The 26927-nt window shown below is 43.9% G+C and overlaps 1 protein-coding gene across 1 annotated transcript; it reads left to right on the top strand.

Moving 5' to 3' along the window:
- Positions 1-370: 370 nt before the first annotated feature.
- On the top strand, positions 371-24532 carry LOC102909592 (cytochrome P450 2B1-like). The gene is made up of 9 exons (XM_006998490.4): positions 371-710; positions 5726-5888; positions 6038-6187; positions 17026-17186; positions 17881-18057; positions 18501-18642; positions 20232-20419; positions 20586-20727; positions 23959-24532. Exons 1-9 carry the CDS (start codon positions 540-542, stop codon positions 24138-24140), a joined length of 1476 nt encoding a protein of 491 aa, XP_006998552.3. The 5' UTR covers positions 371-539; the 3' UTR covers positions 24141-24532.
- Positions 24533-26927: the final 2395 nt, after the last annotated feature.

Raw genomic sequence — 26927 nt, 5'->3', positions numbered from 1 at the left:
TGTTCTTGCCACTTAAATGTAATCACATTCATATATGAAGCTAAGAACATAGAGAAAGGCCTCCACAATATAAGATTATACATGCAAACTCACCCCAGATGTGCAAGAGTAGACTAGCAAACATGTCTAGACTCAAACACAGAAACACACATCTGCACACTCATATTAGAATGACCTTTCACATATAAAAAGCACACAGTGCACACTCACAGGTTAATGCCTGAATAAATAAACAGACAAAACTGAGCTGACATGTGCATACTCACTCCCAGAAATCGAGACGCATTACTCCCTATGCCCTTTTGTCCTGTGTATTTGTTTCGTGGTGTTCTTGACTAACATCTAGGGTGGGGGGAAGGGGAGAGGGAGTGAGCAGGTCACCAGCAGCCCAAGCAGGAAGCAGGGGTGCTCACACTCCTGGACAGTGATGAGATGGGAGTTGGGAACAGCTCGAGTTGCATAACTAGGTGGAGAGGCAGGCTCAGCATAAAAGGTCCTCTGGAGTGTGCGGTGAAGTCGCCAGTGGCCAGACCAGGACCATGGAGACCAGTGTCCTGCTCCTCCTCACTCTCCTCGTGGGCTTTGTACTGCTTCTGGTCAGGGGCCACCCAAAAGGACGTGGCTACCTCCCACCAGGACCACGTCCACTGCCCCTCCTGGGAAACCTCCTGCAGATGGACAGAGGAGGCCTCCTCAACTCCTTCATGAAGGTGAGACTTATATGGGGCCTTTGTGTGGGCTTGTCCTTGCTTTTGTGCATGGAGATCACTCAGAGGGATGAGCAAGCAACTCCTTCCAGGCCATAGAGTGGAAGGTGAGATGCTGATTGGTGATGATGAGCAGGCATGTCCTCACTATGGTGGAATCCTGTGGGGACAATGTGCTTGGAGTGTGGAAGGTGCAGAGTCATTGAGGCCCAAGTGTGTAGAATTTCACTCCGTGGGGCTTGTCTGTTCCAGAAGAGAAAGAAAAACGTCAGAGGCATCGGCAACAGGTTTTGCTCCTGCCAACAAAAGAGAGAGCAAAGATTAGTTTGAGGTGTTCAGGGACAAAGGGGAAGAGAGGCAGGGCAGGAGGAGGGGCAGAAGGGAGTGTTTATCAGTTTATTGCAGCAGCTAGCAGTGTATTTACCAGTCTCTGCACAGAAGCTTCACACTGGGGATTTCATGTTTAATTACCACTTGCTTGCTAATAATTCATCAGCATCCATGCTCCTACTTTCCATGAGAGAGCTGAAGCAGTGATTGTAAGTCCCACTCCTCTGTCCCTCCCCATGGCTCTGGGGAGCTCCCTCTTCAACTTTATGTTTGGTACCCCCTGGTTTTCAAGAGACCCCCTCCAATCAATGGCAAATTTAGCTATTTTCCTTTATATTTTGAGACAGGGTCTCCCCGTGCTTTTTAGGTTGGCTTCGAACTCATGATTCTCCCCGCCTTAGCCTCCTGAACGGACTGAGAAGCGTGTGTCACCACACCCTGACAAAGTGTTTAAAAACATGCTTCCCATGTGTTAGAAAACTCAAGTCAACATCCCATTTACTTTAGTTTTAAAAAATCCTTTGACACTTTATCATCTGCATATACCGGATCTCGGTCATTTGTCACCTCCCCTTTCCCTCTCTCTCCTCCCTCTTTCTCCTACAGAACCCCTTCTTTTTGCCAACAAGACTCTCCCTGCTTTAATATCCACTTGTTCGCCCCGCAAGTCCAATTAGGGTCATTTAGAGTGGGCTTATGTGGGGCTTGTTGCTTGGAGATCACTTTACACCAAGAGAAAGGATGCGTTCTAGGCTCTTGGTTCCTCTTGGTGAGGAAAAGTCAAGATGCTGACTCCTGCTCGGGCGTGGGTGGGGCCCATTTCCTGGACTGTGAACATCTCATGTGTGACTACACCACTACAGAAATCGGCACCTTCTCCCAGCAGCACTAACTACCCACAGACTCACAGTGAGGGGTGGTAGCATTCTGTCACAATGTGAAATGCTGCATCTTTCCCCTGCAGGGACAGTGATGTTAATGATATGAACACACAGGGTCTAGGAAATGTGCAGACAGCAGGAAATTCCGGCATATACCAGCTCTGATGTGATGGTCTGGTTTCTTTTGAACAATAAAGACACAGACACACAGACACAGACACACAGACACAGACACACACACAGAGAGAGAGAGAGAGAGAGAGAGAGAGAGAGAGAGAGAGAGAGAGAGACAAACACACACACAATCTCTCTCTCTCTAGTGAAAATTAAAAGCCAGTTTATCTAGCTTATAATCACGGACAGACAGTCCAAGATCAAGTACTCGCTTTCTCCAGCCTTTTGTGGGGACCCCTCTTGTGTGTCCCAACATGGTGGAGAGGAGAAGAGAATCTGTCACGTGTAGAACACATGAGGCTCACCACATGGATTCTCCGAGAGTCCAGCCCTCTCTGTGAGACCAGTATTAACCTATTCTGTGGATCTTCCCACAAAGACCCAACACCTCTCGCTAGGCTCCAGCTCCCGAGGGCTCTGCCGACTCTCAACACAACCACACTGGAGACCAAGCTTTCAACATGTGAACACACAGAGGACACTTAAACCATGTTTAAGGCATAGCACACGGGACAGGCAGGAAGAAAAGGGCAGTTCAGAGCAACAGCTCTGGATTCCAAGTGGTAGTGATGTCCTGGGGAGAACTCCAGGAGCAACTGGCTTGGCTCTCTCAAGCCTGTTGTGGATGAGCCCAGAGCCTGACTCAAATTCACCTGCTAAAGGCCAGGTCAGCTCAGGGAGTTCCAGCTCAGTTCCAAACTGCTTGTTTTTCTTGGGTTTGCTGGCATGCAATCTGGAATGTTCTCTCTGAAAGTGTGTGGCTCAAGAAACAGGTCTACTCTCCCAGGCAGCTGTGTTATTGGAAGTAGTGTGGGCTTTTATCATGTGTATTATTGAGATTGATGTCTTAAGGATGATGAAATCCTGTTGGCTGGGAGTAGAGAAACAAACCCAAGCTCTGGTAACAGCCAACATTTGGACTAAAAATATTCAACTGCCTTTCTTTTTCTTTTTTTTTTTTTTTTTTTTTTTTTTGGTTTTTCGAGACAGGGTTTCTCTGTGTAGCTTTGCGCCTTTCCTGGAACTCACTTGGTAGCCCAGGCTGGCCTCGAACTCACAGAGATCCACCTGGCTCTGCCTCCCAAGTGCTGGGATTAAAGGCGTGCGCCACCACCGCCCGGCTTCAACTGCCTTTCTAAATCGTTAATTTTTTTTTTTGAAACTCAAGGACAGTTTTATTAGCGTTTGCGAGAGAAACACCAAGGCAGGCAAGTTGTAAATCTTGGCGACTGTCAGAGGAGGAAGATGAAGGAGGAGGAAGAGTGAAATCCATGCTGTTCATAGGCTGCCACATGGTGAAAGCAGGTTGGGGGGTAGTATAGTGTCAGAAAAAGAGAGAGGAAGAACAGAGCACCAGGGAAAGCTCACCCAGCCTTTGGTAGAGGTCCAGAAGAAAAAGAGATTAAAAAGAAGAAAGAAGTGTGGTTCTCCTGCTTCCTCTTGGGATCACTGGCTGCTGGTCCATGATGTGGGGAGGGAGCAGAAGTGAGCGAGCAACAGCTTGAGAGCTCTCTGGGAGACAGTGTGAGTGTCATAGCTCCATATCATTCCAGAAAGAGAGGGGGATATAGAGGCTGGGGGCAGAGGCTGGGGCATCACCTGTAGATGCCCAAATGGTTGCATTGTCAGGTATTTTCCAACTGTGTGTGCTGTAGTCATGACTCACATTCAGGTCCACCACCAGGTGACTATCACTTTCCCTTCCCATGTCACCCAGTGGGTGGGTCAGGACCATCCTCTGGATGTTGTTGGAAGGCATTGAACAGGTTGAAGCTAGTTCACAAGAAACACCATTATTGATTGAGATTCCAGAGCTGTTCAGACTGAAGGGTATGGGCAAGGATCTATATCTGTATTTATAGCCATATCAATATATACCCACATTATATCCTATCCATATCAGTATCTATATCCATATCTATATCTGAAGCAGCAGGTTAAGCCCCCTCCCCTCACCATTGAAAATTTACTCCAAACACTTGAGAAATAAGAACAAATCTCTTTAATAATGTACATCTGGTTCTGGCCAACATCCTAGAGAAACTAGCCTCAAAGAGACATTTTTAACAGCTTGTGTAGGTCTTGCGAGCTAGCAATCCATATGTGTTGTCATCTGTAAATATCCTGTAGGTTCCATCAGACTTTGAGCAGTTACACATATTTCACAGAGATAGGAACTGCAAGCCTGTCTATTTCAGATAAGTGGAGATTTATAGCAACGATATCGTCACCACTAATTTTAAAGTAGACCAGTGGTGGTTTTTTTTTTTTTATCACATTGCTTGTGTCTCAGTCATTGTTCTGTTGCTGTGAAGAGACCCCATGACCAAGAAAACTCTTTTTTTTTTCCCCCGAGATAGGGTTTCTCTTGTGTAGCTTTGCGCCTTTCCTGGAACTCACTTGGTAGCACAGGCTGGCCTCGAACTCACAGACATCCGCCTGCCTCTGCCTCCCGAGTTTTGGAATTAAAGGCGTGTGCCGCCGCCGCCGCCGCCGCCGCCGCCGCCGCCGCCGCCGCCGCCGCCGCCGCCACCACCACCACCACCACCACCCAGCATAAGAAAACTCTTATAAGAAAGTATTTAGTTCATTATCATCATGGCAGGAACATGACAGCAGGTATGGCAGGTGCTGGAGCAGTAGCTGAGAGCCACATCCTGATCTGTGGGCAGAGAGAAAAACTCTGGGATGAGCAGGGGCTTTTGAAACCTCAAAGCCCATCCTCAGTGACACACTTCCTCCAACCAGGCCACATCTACCAATCCTAATCTTTTCAACCTGGTGACTAAGCATTCAAATACATGAACTTATAGAGGGCCATTCTTATTCAAACCACCACACCGGTACTCTCCTACCCTCCTGGCAGAATTACACCTTCCTTATAAGAGAAACGGGATGTAATGATCATTGTTAGCCAGTGCTATCCCCTCTGAACTGCCCAGTAGAGCCATGTTCTTAATATGGGAATGGAGCCTAATTCACAACTAACTTAACAAACAAATGTTAGTAGAAATATAGTCTCAGAAGCCTAAACTACAATTATGTTCAAGGTACAACTATTTTCCTACGGTTTCTAACAAGTCTGGCTGTCTTACTACTTATCAACCAGTCATATGAGAGGCAGCACTGCCTTAGGTAAACCCTGCCTTGTGCAGCTTAGTGTTTCCTAAGCAAGTTTACTGCTGAATCCTTTGTAGCGTTAACTCATCACTCTGTTTTCCTGTAATATATATATATATATATATATATATATATATATATATATATATATATATATATATCTTGTTAATTCTTTTCAGAGAAGGTCTCATGTATCCCAGGCTGGCCTCCAGCTCAGCAGCAGCAAGAGTAGATCTTGAACTCCTGATCCACCTCATTTACTTCCCCAGTGCTGAGATATAGCATGAGTCCTGCACCTACAGCCATACTGTAATGCAGTACTGCTCAGATCATCCAGCATCCATGCAGACTTCCCATGGTGGTGGATTGACCCTGAAATTGCTAGGTCCTCAGAAGGGGAAAGGTGGCCAGGGGAGGTCTTCCTCTATATCTCTCTGTGTCTAAGTGTTTTCAAAGGGTAGCAACAATGTCTACACTGACTAACAACAACCCTGGTGCCCTTGTGCTTGGCAGCTTCGAGAAAAATATGGAGATGTGTTCACAATGCACCTGGGACCGAGGCCCGTGGTCATGCTGTATGGGACAGAGGCCATAAGGGAGGCGCTGGTGGACCAAGCTGAAGCTTTCTCTGGCCGGGCAACAATTGCTGTGGTTAGACCAGTCGTCAAGGACTATGGTAGGAGTCTCAAAGTTTGGGATGAGGTGGGCTGGAGAATGGGCCCAGAGAGGGGAGAATCTGATGGAAGGGAGGGCAAGGGGTGGGGAAGGACCCAGGTTTCTTTGAACTTCCTCTATAACTCCCCCATGCTTCTCTTACTTTTTTAGGTGTGATCTTTGCCAATGGGGAACGCTGGAAGACCCTTCGGCGATTCTCTCTGGCCACCATGAGAGACTTTGGAATGGGAAAGCGGAGTGTGGAGGAGCGGATTCAGGAGGAGGCCCAATGTCTGGTTGAGGAGCTCCGGAAATCCCAGGGTGAGTCCTGGAGAAAGGGCATAAAGTACGATGGTGATACAGAGACCTGAGTGCACAGTCAGAGAAAGAGAAGAGACATCCATGGCCAGAGAAAGACACACACACACACACACACACACACACACACACACACACACACAACCACACACACACAGATATACACAAACACACATACACAGAACACACATACATAGACACACACAGACACACACACACACACACATACACACAGATATACACAAACACACATACAGAGACACACATACATAGACACACAGAGAGACACACACAGACACACACACACACACACACACACACACACACACACACACACACACACACTGGGGAGAGGATGGAGAATGAGGAAGGGGGAGAGAGAAATACAGAAAGACAGGGAAAGAGATGTGAAGTTCACAGTGTCCAAGAATGGCTCAGAGACATAGATTGAGAGAATTGCATGCAGGCTACTTATAGTGAGGGAAATAATGCCTGGGTTAAGAATATGTGTCATCTGGTGTGATGGCACAAGCCTGTCCTCCCAATTCTCAGGGTGCTGAGACAGGAGGGTCATAAATTCAAAGCCAGTTTGGCTACATCATGATATCTTGTCTTTAAAGATTGTTTATCTTTAAAGATAAACCGTGGTCGACACAGTGGGTGCAGGTCAGGCTTGCTGGGCTTGCCTGGCACACACACAGTACCCAGCCTGATGCCTAACACCACAACATTGCCATGGTGCCACCTGCTGGTCACCATGGTATACCTGAGGTGGAGGCAGGAGTTTAGAGGTTGGCGGTCATCCTTGACTTTATACATTGTTCAAGGGCGTCTTCATCACGTTACCCAGTCTATGTCCAAGGCAGGGGTTAGAAGCAGAGAACTGTGTTCTTTCCTTGAGGATGTCCTGATGAGTGGGGTGGTGAGCAAAGATGGGGTGTTTTATTTTGTGGCAGTCATAGGCACTTCTGGGTACTTATAGAAACTTCACATCAGGGGCATCCTGGTGACCCTGTCTGTTTTTACCAAATCATTCCTTTTTGCCAGTGTTTGTCATCTCTTTTAAGATTCTCAGGAGACTCTGAGAGGTCCATGCAGAGACTGGAAGGGAACAGAAGGAAATCAAGAGATGAGGAAGGAGAAAGCAGGGTGACAGAGACTGGGAAGCTGAGGTGGAGCTTGAAGGACCAAACAGAAGAGAAAATATGGGGGAGCAGGAGTGAGGGGAATAGAGGGGGAAGTAAAAAATGCAGGGGGAGGGAAAAGAGAAAGAAATGCTGAGAGACCTTTAGACAGGAAATCAGAGAGATAGATAAAGGCTGACAAGCATCAGGGAAGAATCTGCAGAAGAATCATGTAGATGTAATTCTGAATGGTTTTATTAAATAAGAAACACAGAGCCAAATCCAGAGTTAAAAGCCCCAGAAGTCAGAGCAATAGCTAAGAGCTGAGACCAAGACCACCTTCTTACCACCCGCTGCCGCTCATCCTTCCCCTGAGAAAGAGGCCTACTTCCTGTGTGTCTGTCTTTTTATTGACTTTATGTTCTGCCTTCTCGTTGGTTGTAAACCAAACCACAAGACCTCCTCGTCACTGCCTGTTTATACAGACCTCCAGGTCTCTATGGTTGGTATTGAGATTAAAGGCGTGTGTTCCATGCTGGTGGTGTCCTTGAACACACAGACATCTGCCTGTCATGTGATCAGATTAAGGACGTGTACTACCACTGCCAGATTTCTACTAAATGGCTTGCTATTAGCTCTGACCCCTAGGCAACTTTAAATAAAATGACATTTCAGCACAAAAAAAAATATCACCATATTTCCCTCTTTCTATTTTAATAAAAAGAAAAAAGGAAAAGTTATAAGAAAAACTATATACAAACAATAAATACCTAAACAATGTCTAGTCCATTTGCATTTGACAAATTCAGAGAAAATATTCCATTATCTATGATATTTTTGTAAGTCCAAAATGTACCTGATTCACTTTCTATCCTAACTTATATTACTAACAGAATTATCTTATAATGTCTTTCAAATTAATGTTTTTCAAATTTAAACACCTCTTTAGGTGGTTCCTTTTCTAAACTTCTTAACAAGGAAAACTATAACTATCTAAACTTTAACTAACTATAACTATCTAAACTTCAACTCCCTCAGAGACCCAAGAAGGAAATAATATTACCTAAAAAAATAAAAGCAGGAAGTGCATGCAAATGGATTCCAAAAAAAAATGTGAGTTGACAGAAACAGCCAGCTGCCTGGACAGTCACCTGAGGTTTCTCTGCAGTGTTGGGGCATCATCTTCAGCCTATAGGCTTAGCGTATCTGACAGACTCATTTGTAAAGTAGGATGTACACAAGGCCAACAGTTTGACCTCACATTTGGTGAGAGCAGTCCATGTACCAGATAAACCTGAACTCCACTAGTGTCCTGTCATGATTCAAGATTTTAAATTCTGGAAATTGTTGATTTTTTTTTAATTCAGCTGTCTATTCTTCTTGGCTTGTGTGTATATGGCTTCATCTCAGCATCCTGTTCTTCTCCACATCCCTCTATTAAATGCCAATCTACTATTGAGAGGTTAGACTCTGTCATCTTAGTTACTCTTTCAAGAATAACTGTTTGAGCTGCTGTTCCTCTGCACATCAGAAGTCATCAGTCCATTGCCTTTTCAGCTGCCTTCGAAGAAGGAGGCATGGTACCTTTTCTGGATTGCAAAATTCAGGGATGGTGCCTTATTGTCCTGGCCTCAGAGGATGCCTGTTGTTAAAGCCACAACCACACTTGTCTTGGCAAGAATTGGTAGTCCTTTCTTTCACGTCCTGTCTATCCATTTTGTCCTGTTTGTCAGCAGTTGATTCGAGGATACTTTGTTGTCCAGTGGCTAATTTTTGCCACAATGAAAGTTAACTTCATATACAGTTTCTTCAATGCTCATATCGTCTCTGAAGTAGGTTGGTACTGCCAGGAGGCGACATGTCTCATAGTCATAAAAAAAGAAAAAAATTTCTAAATTATAAAAACATTTTAAATGCCATATTCTGCAGATCTCTGAAGGGTTTTAAGATGACCTGTCTATCTAAAATATATCTGCTCGATCTTGAAAACATACCTAATATGACTACAAGTTCGATTACAATGTCTAACTACTAACTTTCATTTATTTATATCTTAATAGTTGGTAACAATAACATTCAAGGTTTAGCAAATTGCATTACATTGTTAAATGAACGGTATAAGTACAATGTCTTGAACAAGATTAGAAATATATGTATAGCATTTTCTAACAATATCAATCTCAATATATATAATTTGTATACAATATACAAAAAATCCAATCCAATGTAAAGTATTTAAAACTAGTAATTGTCTTTTAAAAGTAGATTCAATAATCTATCTTTTTATCTATTTCATATCTATAATAATCTACCCTCTATTGTATCATTTCCATATATCTTTTTATTTTAACAAGAACCTTAAATCTAATCTCCTTTGCTTAGCCCTTTTCCTAACCCTTAACATCTTGTAACGAATCCTCCTAAACAATGAAAATTATACCAGACCCAAAACCTATTAAAAGACCAAAAAACTACCCGCACCAGACCACCTCTTTGGGAATATGGGCATCATATTCTTAAAACTGTTCCCTGCTGGATATGGGCAAAGGTATCTTTATTCTGAAAAGAAAAATTTTGGGTTAATTGTCAAATTCTAGGAAAGATAGCAATATCCTTTTTTGTCCAGTCTGTGCATAATGCCAAAGTTCAGGGCTTATCTCAAGTCCTTGTTCAAGATCATCTCAGCTAGCCATCTCAAAATTGCTCTGAGCAGTTTGTAGTCCAAAGCTGATCTGTAGATGATGTTTGTCAGCTTAGTGATATTATTATTGTCCACGTGAAATTGTTGTTGTTGTGGGGCCCCATCTTCTTCCTGGAGACTTCAGTTGATGTTAGGCCTGGCCATCATTTCCTATGGAAAATTGATAGAGACTCGAATACAAAGACATGTATAGGCAGCTAATTGAAGCCTTTTTTCTAGAATTAGTTAGCATTCTATATGACTATTAATATCTTAACAAAATTTAATATATATATTAATCTTGTAAATTTTGATATAAAATTCATACTTTAAGAAAAATTTAAAGAATCAGAAAAGAATCAAAGAATTGAGATTACTAGTAATAGAATAGTCCCTTATTATTGTTTTTTTTTTTTTTTTGGTTTTTGGTTTTTAGTTTTTCTCCTGTCCCATATCAAAAGATGGCTTTTTCTTCTGGCATGATACAGGGAGTTTGCATTTTCCTTTTAACAACATGCTTGGGTTTAAAGAAGGAGAGAGCCATTCTCCAACTCCAAAGCCAGCTTTAACTTTTAATTGAACTGGGACTATAAGAAGACCAATAGTGTTAAATTTCTTTAGAGAAGAGCAGAAGCAAACATTTAGGAAGACTTACGAAATTTTACAGATGATATATCAATAGGCCATTTTACTCTTTTTCTTGAGACATTTTTTCTAGATGATTTATCCTTTTTCTTCAGTTGTCTCATTTGTCAAGTGTTCTTCAGATTCCTTAGCCTTCATTCTCCTAAAAGACAAAAACAAAAACCTTTTCCCAAGGCTAACTTTGGGGAGGTTCCCTTTCAGCAAGTTATATCTGATTAAATGAAAAGGCATGTGTTAATGGTATTAGTTAGTTTAAATTGGATGGTCATGCTGGTTGATGAACTATCACCCCTTCTAATTAAGAAGTCTCTCTTGTTCAAATAGAACCTTTATCAATGTTGATGGTATCCATAGCTTATCTTCTCCTGGACAAACAAAAGCAAAACCTCATCCGCAATGTAACACATATCCTGGTTTCCATTCTGAGATCAGCACATCCCTACAGTATATAGGCTGATTTAATTCTGTAGTTTTTTTCTATTATCCAATGTCTCTCTGTGGCTGCTGTTCCTTTCTCATTAGCATTGAGAAAATTCAAAGTTAAAGCATTATGTAATATATTTCTGGGGGTTTTTGTTACCCTTCTCTTTATTTAGCATATCCTTTAGAGTTCTGTTTGACCTTTCTATAACTGCTTGACCTGTAGGATTATGTGGTATACCTGTAATATGCTTTATATTGTAATAAGCAAAAAACTGTTTCATTTTAAAAGAGACATATGCTGGAGCATTGTCAGTTTTAATTTGTGCAGGTATACCCATGATGGCCATAACTTCTAGTAAATGAGGGATTACAGAATCAGCTTTTTCAGAAGTCAAAGCAGTTGCACATTGAAATCCTGAATAAGTATCAATGGTATGGTGTACATATTTCAATTTTCCAAATTCTGCAACTGAAACACACCCATCTGCCAGATTTCATTCCTCTGAGCACCCTTTGGGTTACATCCTCCTAGTAATGGAGTCTGATTGTAAAAGGAACAAGTAGGACATGGCCTTACAATTTCCTTGGCTTGTTGCCAGGTTACGGAAAAATACTTTTTTAAACCTTTGCTATTGACATGATTTTTTTATGAAATTCTGAGGCCTCCAGCACATTTCCTGTTAATAATTTATCAGTCTCATCATTACCTTGTGCTAGAGGCCCTGGTAGACCCATATGGGATTGGATGTGAGTTATATATAAAGGATGATTCCTTTTCTTGATTATATCTTGTAACTGAATAAATAGTGAAGTTAATTCTGACTCATTGGGGATAAATTCTGCAGTCTCAATACGTAATACCACTCTTTCAGCATACTTAAAGTCAGTAACTATGTTGAGAGGTTCTGAAAAATCCATTAATACCAACACAATAGCATACAATTCTGATTTTTAAACTGAATTATAAGGACTTTGAACCACTTTACTTAAATTTTCTGATTTGTAACCTGCCTTTCCTTGTTTGTTTGCATCTATATAAAATGTACGGGCTCCAGATATGGGTGTTTCCCATACAATTCAAGGCAAAATCCAATCAACTCTCTTTATAAGATCAATTCTATCACTTTTGGGATATTTGCTGTTAATTTCTCCAAAAAAATTACTGCAAGCTCTTTGCCAAGGTTCACTTTCTGTCCATAATTTTTCAATGTCCTCTTTAGTTAAAGGTATGACAATTTCTGCTGGGTCTATTCCTGCTAATTGACGAAGTCTCAATTTTCCTTTCAAAATCAAGTTAGAATTTTTTTCTACATAAGTTTTTAATTTTTTATTTGGTTTCTTTGGTAAAAATATCCATTCCAATATAATATCTTCCCTCTGCATTAAAATTCCTGTAGGAGAATGCCTAGAGGGTAAAAGAACCAAAATGAAATCCAGCTTTGGATCGATATGATCCAGGTGTCCTTCAAGTACTATCTTTTCTACCAAGGCCAATTCTTTCTCAGCTTCAGGTGATAATTCTCTTGGACTATTTAAGTCCTTGTCACCTTCTAAGGTTTTCACCAAATTATTCAGTTCATCATTTTTTACACCAACAGTAGTTTGTAGATGAGAAATGTCTCCAAATAATCTTTGAAAGTCATTAAGAGTCTGTAATCAATCTCTCCTAATTTGCACCTTTTGGGGTCTAATTTTTTGTAGACCTATTTTATATCCTAAATAATTAATAGAATCTCCTCTTTGTATCTTTTCAGGAGCAATTTGCAATACCTATCATGGCAAAATTGTCTTCTCTTCTTCAAACATTCTTTCTAAAGTATCTGCATTTGAGTCAGCTAGTAAAATATCATCCATATAATGATAAATTATAGATTTAGGAAATTTTTTACATATCTCTTTCTGTTGTACAAAATATTGGCACAGAGTTGGGCTATTCAACATTCCCTGTAGGAGGACCTTCCATTGATATCTCTTAACTGGTTGAGAATTATTATAAGTTGGCACTGTGAAGGCAAATCTTTCTCTTTTTCTTGTGAGGGTATTGAAAAGAAACAGTCTTTTAAATCAATAACTATGAAAGGTCATCCTTTAGGTAACAGAGTAAGCAAAGGAATTCTGGACTGTAGAGAGCCCATTGGCTGAATTACTTTGTTAATTGCTCTAAGGTCTGTTACCATTCTCCATTTACCAGTTTTCTTTTTAATAACAAATACAGGAGAATATCAAGGGCTGGTTGATTCTTCAATATGCTGAGCATTTAACTCTTCTTCTACCAGCTCTTCAAAGCCCGGAGTTTCTCTGTTGTTGTTCTCTATTGATGAACCCATACAGGCTTATCTGTTAACCATTTTAAAGGTAGAGCTGTTGGTGTCTTTGGAAGATCATCAGTTGTTGTGCCCTGTTCTTGTACAATCTGGATGGCTGGTGACCGCTCATCAGAATAATACCTTCTAATATTTCTCTCAGAAACATGTGCTAGTTTATAATTTGTTTCTGAGTTTGGATGAATGTTAATCTGAGTATTCCATTGTTGTAACAGGTCTCGATCCCATAGGTTCATAGCTATGTTAGCCATATGGTTTTAATTTTCCTCTCTGTCCTTCTGGACCAATACATTCAAGCCATCTTGAACTCTGTTTCACTTGAGATAATGTTCCTATTCCTAAGAGCTGAATGTTTACCTCCTGAAGAGGCCAAGTTGGATGCCAAAATTCTGGTGTAATTATGGTCACATCAGCACCTGTGTCTACCAGACCAGACAACAAAACACCATTTATTTTTATTGTTAATTTTGGTCTTTGTTCATTTATAGAAGTTTGCCAAAAACTTTTCTTTATGTTTTCTCCTGAATTTTTTATTCTCTCTGTTTCATCATCCTGACCAGCATGATATATTCCAATAGGCATTTGGTTATTTAATTGCTCTGAGTAGGGATTTCTTCTTTGACAGCAGGAAAGGTCTGAACTGGATTTGCTGTGGGGGCCTGCCTGAGGCCCCTCTGGGAGTTTCCCAAAGACCGAGGCAAAGGATTACCTTGCCTGTCCCTTGTTCTACATTCGTTGGTCCAATGTTTTCCCTTACCACACCTTCTGCATACTCAAGAAGGAAGGGGCATTCTGATGCCATTGTTCCTTGAAGAAACATTGTTTCTAGGAATGACCTGTTTACAGTCCCTTTTCAAATGTCCTTGCTTTCCACATCCAAAACATCTGACATTCCTCAAACCTCTTGAAATTGCTTCTCCTATCCACATATCATCACATTAAATGTGTCTCTAATCCAATCTTCCAAGGGTGCAGATCTTTCCTTTACTGGCCTGATTATTCTCTTGCATGCTGCATTCACATTCTTAAAGGCCAAAGATTTAATGATTATCTTTATCTGGCTAGCTTCTATTACTGCTGAAGGCAGTCTTTGTAAGAAATCCATGAAGGATTCTTTTGGGACCTGTATAACTTTTGTAAATGACTCAGTTTTCTTTCCTGCTTCCTCAGTTCTGTACCATGCATTCAAGGCTGCCATTCAACATAGAATTAGGGTTTGGTTATCATACAAACATTGTCTTTGTATTGCAACATATTGGCCTTCCCCAACAAGCTGATTCTGGGAGATTTGCACACCTCTAGCCCTCCATTGATTTCCTATGTTTTTAGCTTCATCTTTGAACTACAGATGCCACTGTAGTTGTGCCCCAGGTTCCAGGACAGCATTTACCAGCTCTCTCCAGTCCTGTGGTATAATGTTATTATAAGTTGACCACGAGGTTAATATTTCCTTTACAAATGGGGAATGCATGCCAGAAGATACTATTGCCTCCTTAAACCTTCTTAAATCTAACATTTCAATTGGAGTCCAAATATTTTGTGCATTCACTTGACCAGGTAGCTGCTGTATGGTCTAAAGAGAGAAAACAAGCTCTCTTTCTGTAACCTTATAATCCAATCCTGAAATAATTTCACCATGAAATTCTTCTGTGTGAATCTGAATTTCTCCATAATTCATTTTAACAGGTTTTTCTAAAGCTTTTATCCTGGCACTTAAATTGACTATCTTTTTAAATAGTAGAATAAGTATAAGGAAAGTAATAATGTGCATAATTGGTGTAATGTATATCCCATCAAATTAATCTTTCATATAGTTGTTCCATTTTCAGACTGTCTAAAATTTTATCAAACAAAGTCCAATTTTCTTCTAATGTACACATAATACCCATTTTTTTATGTGGAAAAATAATTTTTCTCTTCTAAGTAGTTTTTCCCTTTAAAATATCTGGTATCTAAATTGACTTACCAAGTCTGCATAGAACAGTAGAAACCTAGGGAATTTTAATACAGCTACCTAGTATCCATGATGGGAATCCAGAGAGAGAGAGGAAGGAAGGAAAGGAAGAAAGAAAGAAAGAAAGAAAGAAAGAAAGAAAGAAAGAAAGAAAGAAAGAAAGAAAGAAAGAAAGAGAGAAAGAAAGGAAGGAAGGATAGAAAGAAAGAAGGCATAGCCATGTTTTCAGGCTAAAAGCTGAAATCCAGCTATGTGTTCCCACTTGAGCTGAGTCAAGCCTGGGCTTCCTTAAACTCTGACCATATGAGCTGCTGCAACTACAGCTAAGTGCAGCTGGACCAGTAGCTCCAGCAGGTCCTGAGTTGTTCGGAGCACCGGCATTTTTTTCCCCCTGAGTCACTTGAGTTGGCAATGTGGCTACAAGTAGCTCCAGCTGCGGGTAACCCCTTGTAGCTATGGTTGGTCAGGCATAGAGCCTAAGCTGAGCTGGCCCAAGCCAGGAAGCCAGGGAGCCAGAGAGCCAGTGGGCTGCCGAGCTGAGCTGAGCTAAGTTTTTAATGGATTCTTGCCACGTGGGCGCCAAATGTAGATGTAATTCTGAACAGTTTTATTAAATAAGAAACACAGAGCCAAATCCAGAGTTAAAAGCCCCAGAGGTCAGAGCAGCAGCTAAGAGCTGACACCAAGACCGCTTTATTACCACCCACTGCCGTCCTTCCCCTGAGAAAGAGACCTACTTTCTGTGTGTCTGTCTTTTTATTGCCTTTCTGTTCTGCCTTCTCATTGGTTGTATACCCAACCACATGACCTCCTCATCACTGCCTGTCTATACAGACCTCCAGGTCTCTATGGTTGGTATTGAGATCAAAGGCGTGTGTCTCTATGCTGATGGTGTCCTTGAACACACAGAGATCTGCCTGTCATGTGATCGGGATTAAGGGCGTGTGCTACCACTGCCAGACTTCTGCTAGAGGGCTTGCTATTAGCTCTGAACCCCAGGGAACTTTACTTATTAACATACAAATAAAATCACATTTCAGCACAAATAAAATATCACCATAGAATCAGAGACAACAGACAGGCGAGACCCAGAGAGAGGGGCAACAACGGCCTAATATTGCTGGGCTGACAATATCCCTCCCACCATGAGGGACCATGAAGGTACCAGGAACTAAAGGCATCAGGCACTGGGTGTTGATGGTTCTTGGAACACCACAGAGCCTAGAATCAGAGGAGTGGAGGAAGATTCAAAGGAGAGACTTCTAAATCCACACAAGCAACCCCCACACTGTTCTCTGTACCATTCCTGCCAGTGGGAGTCAGCTATGGGCTCAGAGTCAGAATGTTTTCCTGGGAGGAGGTGCACGGTGGAGACTACATTACACATGCTCTGCTTCTCAGCCCCCTGGATCTGATCCTGGTCCCAGTCATGAGGAGCTGTGTTACCTTGGTGAAGTTAGCGCCCATCTCTGTGTATACTAATAGCATTGCATCTTAGGTATAATTTTGAGAGGAAATTAAATAAAATAGTGTATGCAATCCTGAGTGCAGGACCTGGTGTATCTTATGTGCAAATGGGGTAGCAGCTGCTGGTATTGAGTAGTGAGTGGTGGAGACAGGTTTACAGAGATGAGGCCAAAATCCAGTGTTCCCCTGATGCCATGTCTCTGAAATACATCTTCCTCCTCCAGGAGCCCCCATGGACCCCACCTTCCTCTTCCAGTGCATCACAGCTAACATCATCTGCTTCATTGTCTTTGGAGAGCGCTTTGACTACAAAGACCGCCAGTTCCTGCGCCTGCTGGACCTGTTCTATAGGTCCTTCTCTCTCATCAGCTCATTCTCAAGCCAGGTCAGTGGATGGGAAGAGAGGAGCATCCAGGGCAGAGGAAAGAAGAGGCTGCTCTGTGGGTGAAGAAGGGAGTGTCTCAGGGCTGGAAGAAAGGCAGAGACAACATGGAGAGACAAGGAGCCTGAAGCCTGAAGGGCGAGGATGGGGGTCAGATGTTAAGTAGGGTGGAGAAACCCTAATGTAGAAATACCAAGTCATCCAGACATCAGAAAATGATGAGATGGGGGCTGTGGCTGTAGCTAAGAGGGAAGAGGACTTGTCTATCACGTGTGAATCCTGGGGTTCATCCCTAGCACAAATTAAGCCAGATATGGCGGTACATATGTGCAATTCCATTACATGGGAGATCAGAGTTCAAGGCCATCTTTGGATAAATATTGAGTTTGAGGAGAGTCTGAAAGACATGAGACCCTGATTGACAAAAACAAAATGATGGCTTAGGAAAGAGTGAGAGAGAATACAATACAAGTGCTGGAGAAAGACTCAGAGAAACAGGCTGAGAGCATGCTGTGTGTGTGTGTGTGCATGAGAGGGGAAATGAAGGAAAGAGAAGATGAGCAAAGGAGTGAGGGAGGGGAGGGGAGAGAATGGAAGGAGAGAGGGCAGATCCTTGTGAAATATGGGGACCTAGGAACACAGCCTGCTTCTTGAGTCCTGCTAGCTCCAGGTGACCTCCTGACCTTCTTTCCTGCAGATGTTTGAGCTCTTCTCTGGCTTCCTGAAGTACTTTCCCGGTGCCCACAGAGAAATCTCCAGAAACCTGCGGGAAATCCTTGACTTCATTGGCCAGAGTGTGGAGAGGCACAGGGCAACCTTGGACCCCAGCAATCCAAGGGACTTCATCGATACCTACCTTCTACGCATGGAGAAGGTAAGTCCTGCATGAATGAGAGAAGTGATGGGTGAGAGTGAAGGCTGGGGATGTGAGCAGAGGAAAGGGGGGCAGAGAATGGAGGAGAGATAGGAAATGGAGTGGAGGAGATGCAGAAGAATCTAGAATTGAAGACTAGAGAAGGGGAGGAGAAAATGAAATAGGGAGAAAGAAGGCTGTGGAAGAAACACAGGGCAAGGGGCAAAAAGCAGAAAAGACCTCAGAGGAAGAGAGAGCCTGGGAGACAAAAACGTGATAAATCCAGAGAGCAAAGATGAGAGTGAAGAAGACAGAACAGAGAGCCAGCAACATTGTCAGGACTGAGAAATGCCGTGTGGTCCATACAGTGTGAGACAGAAGGTCAGTTCCCAGGATGTGTGAGCATCTCCCTGTGAGGACCCAGTCATCCCTGACCCTCCCTTCTCTCTCCCATCTGGAACCAGGAGAAGTCCAACCAACACACGGAGTTCCATCACGAGAACCTCATCATCTCTGTGCTGTCTCTCTTCTTTGCTGGCACCGAGACCAGCAGCACCACGCTCCGCTATGGCTTCCTGCTCATGCTCAAATACCCCCATGTTGCAGGTGGGACAGAGGTGGCTAATTGGGGGGTCTTCTAGGTTGCTTTTGTCTGTGGAGGTTTGTGTGGATAAGAGAGACACAGGCCTCTTACTTCTGGAGCTCTGAAGGCTTTGGTCTACTTCTAAACTAGGGCAGTGCTGTGGGTGTTGAGCAAATGAACACTCAGCTAGCCCATTTTCCCTAGATTTCTCCTATCACTTTAAGGTTGATCCATCCATCCACTCATCTATCCATCCATTCATCCATCCATCCCTCCATCCACCCATCTATCCATCCATCCAACCATCCATTCGCCCACCCATTCATCCATTCACCCATTCATCCACCCATCCATCCATTTATTCATCAATCATCCATCCATCCATCCATCCATCCATCCATCCATCCATCCATCCAACCTTCTTTTCTTCCATCTTTTTATCTTTACATCCATCTATTCATTCATCTTTCTATCCATGTACCTCTTCATCCATCTACTCATTCTGTTTGTCAACCCACCAACTCATCTGTCATCCATCTATCCCTTCATTCATTTTCCCATTCATCTAAGCATCTACCTATCTAAACACCTATTTACTCAACCCAACTTCTATCTACCCACCTATAAACACTTATACACACACACACACACACACACACACACACACACACACACACACACACACTACCCACCCACTCAACCATATATCAATTTACTGTCTAGTTTTTAGTGTGTACTCACTGATTTTTTACTCACCCAAATGGCCATGTCATTCATTTATTTCAATTTATCAACTTAGTTTCCCTTTGTTCAGTAGAAATGAATAAATTATTTGTCATTTATTAGGCATAACCTCATCTATCCTTCCATCAAAAGTTTCATTCCTTAATCCTTTCACTAACTGGCCTTTGAGTTTATCTTTCATCTGTCTATCCATTCTTCCCTTTATCCTCTAATTGAGTCATCTCTTGACTTATGAGTTGAATACATAATCCAGTGTTCAGTCTAATCATTTCATTAACTCACAAATCTGTTCATTTATTAATTGATTTATCCATTAAATTTTATTATGTTTTCATTTTTATATGCATCCATTGATAGAATCATTTGATAATCTACCTTATATTCCTGAGGATACAGCCTCCAGTTCTTAATACAAAATTCCATGTAAAATTACGGTATGGGTGTGAGTGCAAGCATGTGTTTGTTAGTGCACGTGTGTGTGTGTGTGTGTGTGTGTGTGTGTGTGTGTGTGGAGACGAACAATTCATTCCCTTGTGAGGGTGAGAGTTTTTGCTGCTTTTCTCCATCACACTCTTACACCAACATGATTGCTCTGAAGTCTCCCTATGCAATAGCCCTTTGCTGTGTTTTTCTCCATTTTTTTAAATCCCTGCTGAAATGAGGTGGAGGAGACCTGTGATATAGTTTTAAGCATGGGCACAGAGAGACAGTCGCTTAAGAACAGAACAGTTGTTTGTACCCACAAGTGCACTGCGTTTCTCAGAGAGGCTCCATGATGCCCTCTTTCCTGGGGTGTTGGCTCATAGAATGAAATATCATTGCTACAAACCATCAAAGCAGATCCACACTGTTCCTCTTTTCTGTGCAGAGAAAGTCCAAAAGGAGATCGATCAGGTGATTGGCTCACACAGACTCCCAAACCTTGATGACCGCACCAAAATGCCTTACACTGAGGCTGTCATCCACGAGATTCAGAGATTTTCAGATCTCATCCCGATTGGTGTCCCACACAAAGTCACGAAAGACACTTTGTTCCGAGGGTACCTGCTCCCCAAGGTGAGACCAGCCGCGATTCCACATCTCTACTCCATGATCATCCTCCACTCTCCTCCTCACCAGCCTCAGCCTGTTTGTGGTTTCCTACATTCTGTGTTTCTCAGGGACTGACTGTAGATGGGAGTCAGGGTATACTAATATCTTTGTGTCTCATAATGTCTCCTAGAACACTGAGGTGTACCCCATCCTGAGTTCAGCTCTCCATGACCCACGGTACTTTGCACAACCAGACACCTTCAACCCTGACCACTTCCTGGATGCCAATGGTGCACTGAAGAAAAATGAAGCTTTTATGCCCTTTTCTATAGGTGAGACCCACTTGTGCTTCCTTTCCCAGACATTAGAGGGCAGGCTCATCCTCCAGGACACAGACAGGACTAGGTCCATGTTTACTGAGACTGTTCAGCTGCTTTGCATGAACCAAGTCTTTCATCCTGGCTACAGTCCTACGAGGGGATTCTTGAGCTAAAGGAGCCCTGAATAGAGGACAATGAGCACAGCTGTGAACTGTGCAGGGTCTTGATGGCCAGGGAGGCACTGAGTTTAGCTGTGAGCACTGGGGAGATGGGGCATGTCTTGACATGCTTGTCTCTGCTTGCAGTAAATACTCTTGCTTGGTAAATTGTAAAAGAAATCAAAATTACTACCATTTATTTCAAAAAATCCCCGAAGGATAATATCCTGAACCAGAGAAAGTTCAGGGTTACAGCAGCCATCAGAGTCAGCCCACGGTCTCTACAGACAATGGGGAGCTGGGCATGGACACACAGCTCGATTGGTGCCAGCTCTGCTTTTGCCTTACTTGGCCATGCTGGCATAGTTGGCAGCCTGGGGTTGGTCAACTGCTAGGAGAGACTGAGACTTGTTCTTCAATGGAAGATACAATCTCAAATTGTCGAGTAGTTGGCTGCCTATTGTGTTTGGTTAGTTTGTTACATACAGAAGCTGCCTCCCGCCAAATTCAATTCAGTTTTATGGACTCTATGGGATGTAAACATGGAAACTTTGTGTTCATGTTTTTGTCTTTTGGAGAAAGACACATTCTAGAAACAATTCATTAGCTTTAGCAGTGCCTCCCACCATGTCCTCATGCTAGGGATGGGACCCAGGGCTGAGTGTGTTTGAAGCAAGTTCTCTTTGAAACAGCCCACACCTCCAACCTCTCCCTCCTGCATTCTTTTTTTTTTTTTTTTTTTTTTTTTTTTTTTTTTTTTTTTTTTTTTTTTTTGGTTTCCAAGATAGGGTTTCTCTGTGTAGCTTTGTGCCTTTCCTGGGGCTCACTTGGTAGCCCAGGCTGGCCTTGAACTCACAGAGATCTGCCTGGCTCTGCCTCCCGAGTGCTGGGATTAAAGGCGTGTGCCACCACCACTGCCGCCTGGCCCCACCTGCATGCTTGAAGATGCTTCCCTGTGGAGCCTCTCTGTTCTCATCCTCTGACTGAGGGATTTTAGGCAAGTGCTCTCATGCTGAGCCATGTGTCAACTATGAATTGTCCAGTCTTGAGTGTCCAAGTGACTTCAGTGACCCTAGGCTCAGCCTGGCTCCCGAATTGTCCATATAACAATAGTCCCAAGTCTAGAAAGGCAGGGATGTGGAGAAAAGGGACAGAGACAAATACATTATAGAGTAGTAAGGACATTGTAACAGATCCCAATAAAGAGAGGCACACAGAGGACACAAGGAAGCTGCAATAGGAGGAGATATGTGGAAAGATTCTGAGTGTGGACATGAGACAGTGAAGAAGCGTGAGGAACCAGAGGTGAAGGGGGAAGACTCCAAGAGAAGAAGGGGAGAGAGAAGGAAGGGTGAGAAACCAGAGGTGAAGGGGGAGATAGGAAGAGAGGAGGGGGAGAGAAGGAAGGGTGAGGAACCAGAGGTGAAGGGGGAGATAGGAAGAGAGGAGGGGGAGAGAAGGAAGGGCAGGAGACACAGCTAGAAATAGATAAAGGAACATGAGGGAAGACACAGAAGGAACACATGACAAGGTGTCCTTAGACAGAAAGGGGAGGGGCTGAGATGGTATCTAGGGAATTTAGAAAGACACAAGTAGGTGGAATAAATCAAAAGACTAATAGAGGTGATAGGAACAGATTCAGTTAGTCCATCAATGGAAGAAAGGAGAGAGAGAGAGACAGAGAGACATAGAGACAGAGACAGAGACACAGTGACAGAGCCAAAGAGATGTGAACAGTGTCCAAATCGCCAACTCCAGGCATGAGGGCATTGCCTTGAGAGTGAGATCAGCCATCAAAAGCTGCTCTGGAAAAATTTGGGTCATAAAATCAGTTCTAGAGGAACCATTTCAGAGAGATACTCCATGAATTTCTAAGCCCATGTCACTTAACTTCTGGAAATGGGACACTCAAGGGGATAGAGTGCCTTCCCTAGACACCCCTACATGGCACAATTTTCCAACAACTGGAGGGCACAGGGGTTGCTGGGAAATCCCTCCTCCACCTGGAGGACTGAGGTGGTCAGTCTCTCCTTGCAACATGTGCAGAGTAAGAATCTCTGAGGTACAGGGCAGGAGGTGGAGCCTCTGCCTGGGCTTTCAGGCTCCCATTGCTATGTGGTGCTCCATGACCACGTGACAAATCAACAAGGCTCCTTATGTCTCTGAGAATCCTGTGGGTGCCATAGGCCCTTTTCATGTGCCCCTGCCCATTCTCAACTGTGTGAACAATTGTGTTCAGGATCTTGTTGGAGTTCATTGATCACAAGCTAAAGAAGCAAAAGAGACAGAAAGAGAGAAAGGTGTAGGAGAGGATGAGTGACAGAGGGGACAGAGAAAGGGGAGAGACAGAGAGGCCATGCTCTGTAGTCTATCAACTTCCTGCCTCAGTATCCCAAGTGCTGCACTTGCACACATGTGCCTCCATGTCTGGCTCATATACAACCCTTAACACCATCCAGTTGTTATCTAAGAGTCTTTTTAAACAGTACCTTCACCCTCAGGGCAGCCAATGAGATGGGTACCAATCCCTCACATGAGAAAGGAGAGAACACTAAAGATGTTGCATTAAACATGTGTACACAGACACACTTGGCTCCTATTCTAGTACCTTCTTACAGTTCTGGAACAAAGGACTCTGATAATCCCACAAATGGTAGAAATCTGTCAGAAGTGATCACAAGACATCTACCAACAAATTGGCACACATGTTACCATTTATTTATTCATTGTGTATGTGGTTGTATGCATATACATGTGTGCTAGTGTGTGTGTGTGTGTGTGTGTGTGTGTGTGTGTGTGTTTATATCAAAGGACAGACTTTGGGGGTTGGTTCTCTCCTTGCAACATGTGGGAACTCATGTCCTCGGGGTTGATGGCAGGCTCTTTTCCATGTTAAGAAGTCTCACTGGCCCTTGTACCAATTCTTTAAGATTTGGGGAATCTCTTAACATTTTCGAATTGTAGGTGAGGGTCAAACTCACTCTTATTCCTTGCAATGGGCCAAGTTGTCTGGGTGTAGGGATGGGAGAGTCTGAAGGTTGTATACTGCCCTGGGGCTCACATAGCTCATCCTCTGTGCCCACAGGAAAGCGCATTTGTCTTGGCGAAGGCATTGCCCGCAACGAATTGTTCCTTTTCTTCACCACCATCCTCCAGAACTTCTCCGTGTCCAGTCCCGTGGCTCCTAAAGACATTGACCTCAATCCCAAGGAGACAGGCTTTGGCAAAGTGCCCCCAGCATACCAGATCTGCTTCTTGGCCCGCTGACTGGGCTGTGGTGGCCAGGTCTCCCCACTCCTGTTGAGAAAGGCCCCATCTTTCTGCCTTTGAGAGACCTGCTGGAATCCAGGCCCTGGGTCACTGCTCACTTCCTTCCTCCTTCCTGCAGCTTCTGCAAAGCTGGAGGTGTGTTCTCCTGCCCTGTGAATGACACTGGAGAAATCAATCAAATGGCTTTCTTGATGTGTGAGCAGAGAGATTTCTGGAGGCCACATCTCATGCTGAATCATTTTCCTATTGCTCCCAACAGCCACAGTCCCCGTGTGTCAGCTCCTGGTGTCCATGATCTATGCTGATCAACTCTGTTCATGGTCTGAATTCTGTGTCTGTAAACTGCCTAAGATGCATGGTTCACATAAAGAGAATCACAGAGTGTGTGATCTTTGGTGTCTGGTGTCTTTTACTTCACACAATATTATCTAGGTCCCTGTACTACTTTGCAGGCCACAGTCACAAACCTTCATGGACTTTTCTCATCATCTTTCTCAGCCAAAAGCACATTTACCTTCTTTCCTGTGTTCTACCAGCAGAAGGTGTGGTCCTGATTTAAGGTGGGTCTTCCTGCTTCTAAGAATCTGATAAGAAACCCCTCACAGCATGCCCAGCAGCTTGGGGTCTAGTTGATGCCAGATGCAGTCAAGTCAACACTCAAGAGCAGTCATCAAAAAGCCTAGGCCCCTGACCTGCTGGCTACTTTTACATGCGGCCTCTTGGTTGTCTGGTAACTAAGGTTCTTTTCAGAAGGGCTTCTGGCTGCAAACTCCATCACATCCAGGCCAGGTTGGTGAAGGGACACCCTGTTTCCTTGTTCCCTGCCACGTTGTGAGAACCTGGAAGAGGAGGTGACTGATGCCAGGTGTTAAATATGGTGGAAGAATAATCAATAGCTAAATAAACAACTCAACACTGTGACAATATGATTCACTCCATAAACTTACCCATATGCAGTCAGACCTAGTCTCTCTAATCTCTGTCACTCCCTTCAGATGACCAGAGTAAATCCTTGTCCCCAGACTCTCCTAACTGACCCAGTTCTGTGAGTCATCTGCTCTTGCTGTCTTGTCACCTTCTGACAGAAGTGTCTGGGAGCCACCCTTTGAGCAGTGTCCCCTGAAACTCAGCCTCTGCACACCACACTGCTGGGACAAGCAGGTGCTTGTGGGAAGTGTCATTTATTTAACATCATCACCTAGGAAGGGGTCTCTGGGCAGCCATTGGCCAATCAGCAGGCAGCTCTCAACTCACCTCTGAGATTCTAAATTTCCACTTTAGTTACCAAGCTCCCTGCAGCCTAGGGAGAGTTACCAGGAGCTTTGCCAAGGAAGATTCCTGGCTCACTCTCTTCCACCAACCACAGAAACAGGACAACAAACAGATAAGTCTGCCTTCAAGAAAAATGGGAGGGTTTGGGGATTTAGTTCAGTGGTAGAGCACTTGCCTAGCAAGCACAAGGCCCTGGGTTGGGTCCTCAGCTCCGAAAAGAGAGGGAGAGAGAGAGGGGGGGGCGGGAGGAGAGGGAGGGGGAGGGAGAGGGAGGGGAGGGAGAAGGGGGAGGAGGGAGGAGGAGGGGGAAGGGGGAGGAGGGAGGGGGAGGGGGAGGGAGAGGGGGGAGGGAGAGAGAGAGAAATGGGACTGTGCTACATGCCAAGGTAGGGCCATGGCTCTCTGCCTTCTCCTGAATCTTGCTAGTCTGGATCTCAGGTGGCTCCAGCTCAAGGACTCTCTCTCTCCTAGACAATGGCTTCTGCCTTTGTTGGAGAACATTTTGCAAACAGACCCATGAGCTACTCAAATCTTTCAAGGGGTGAGATGTGGAGGAGGTCAGGATGAGGAGGCAGGAGGTGGGAGGAAGGAAGTGATGCTCACAGGCAGCAAAGAGTTGCAAGTCCATGGTTCAACAGACATCTCCAGATCAGGCTGGGAATTCTCTTCTTCCAGCTGTGCTCTGGCACTAGAGAAGCTTCTAGAATTCTTTTGAGGAGGAACAGCGGGAAGGGAGGGAGATAGGCTGTGGTAGACATAGTGTGGTCTTCATCTGGAGAGTAACATTGGCTTGTGTGAAGACCGTGAATCTCATAAAGTCGGAAGCTGGGAAGTTCTCAGAAAAGCTGGGACCCGGGGCCCTCAGGGATGGAGAGATGAGAGAAGGTCACGTGAAACCACAGAGCTCCAGTTTGGCTTCTTCCCTGATGAGACCCAGACAACCCTGGGGAGTGTGATCCAGAGAGGAAGGACCCATCACCAGGGTCAGCTTGTGAGGTCTGGGCTCTGCCTTGTAGCCAGGAGGGGAATATGGAGACACTGTCTCAGCCTACATGGGCCTCAGTGTCTTGTCTTCTACTCCTTTGTGGACATGAGGCAATATGGGAGGCCCTGGTGGATCAGGCTGAGGGTTTCTCTGGCCAAGGGCTCATGGCTATCATTGATCCATCTTCCAGGAAGTTGTGAGTGGGGGATGGTCCTGAGGGTAGTGGGAGGGAAAATCCCACTCACCCCACTCTTAGGGATGATGATGATGAAGATGAAGATGATGATGATGATGATGATGATGATGATATTTTTTGGCCAAGGAAAGACTTAGAGCTTCCTCAAGGGGTTCTGTTTGACCACCACGATGGACTTTGTACCAGAAAATGGAGCATGGAGGCTGAAGTCAAGGTAGACGCTTGGGGTCTGCTGGTGGAGCTTTGGAAACCCTGAGCTGAGTCCCAGGGGTGTGTGCAGGAGGTCAACACATTGGAGACAAAGAGATGGAGTGTGTGATTGCTAAAGATC

The sequence above is a fragment of the Peromyscus maniculatus genome, chromosome 1 (genome assembly GCF_049852395.1).
Source record: "Peromyscus maniculatus bairdii isolate BWxNUB_F1_BW_parent chromosome 1, HU_Pman_BW_mat_3.1, whole genome shotgun sequence".
Taxonomy (NCBI): Eukaryota; Metazoa; Chordata; class Mammalia; order Rodentia; family Cricetidae; genus Peromyscus; species Peromyscus maniculatus.
Note: the sequence above shows the minus strand (reverse complement) of the source record. Positions and strands in the feature narration are given on the sequence as shown.

Coding starts and splice junctions, on each gene's coding strand:
- LOC102909592 (XM_006998490.4), top strand. CDS start 540: ATGGAGACCAGTGTCCTGCTCCTCCTCACTCTCCTCGTGGGCTTTGTA. Junction 5,889..6,037: donor ACCAGTCGTCAAGGACTATG/GTAGGAGTCTCA, acceptor TTACTTTTTTAG/GTGTGATCTTTGCCAATGGG. Junction 18,643..20,231: donor CAAATACCCCCATGTTGCAG/GTGGGACAGAGG, acceptor TTTTCTGTGCAG/AGAAAGTCCAAAAGGAGATC.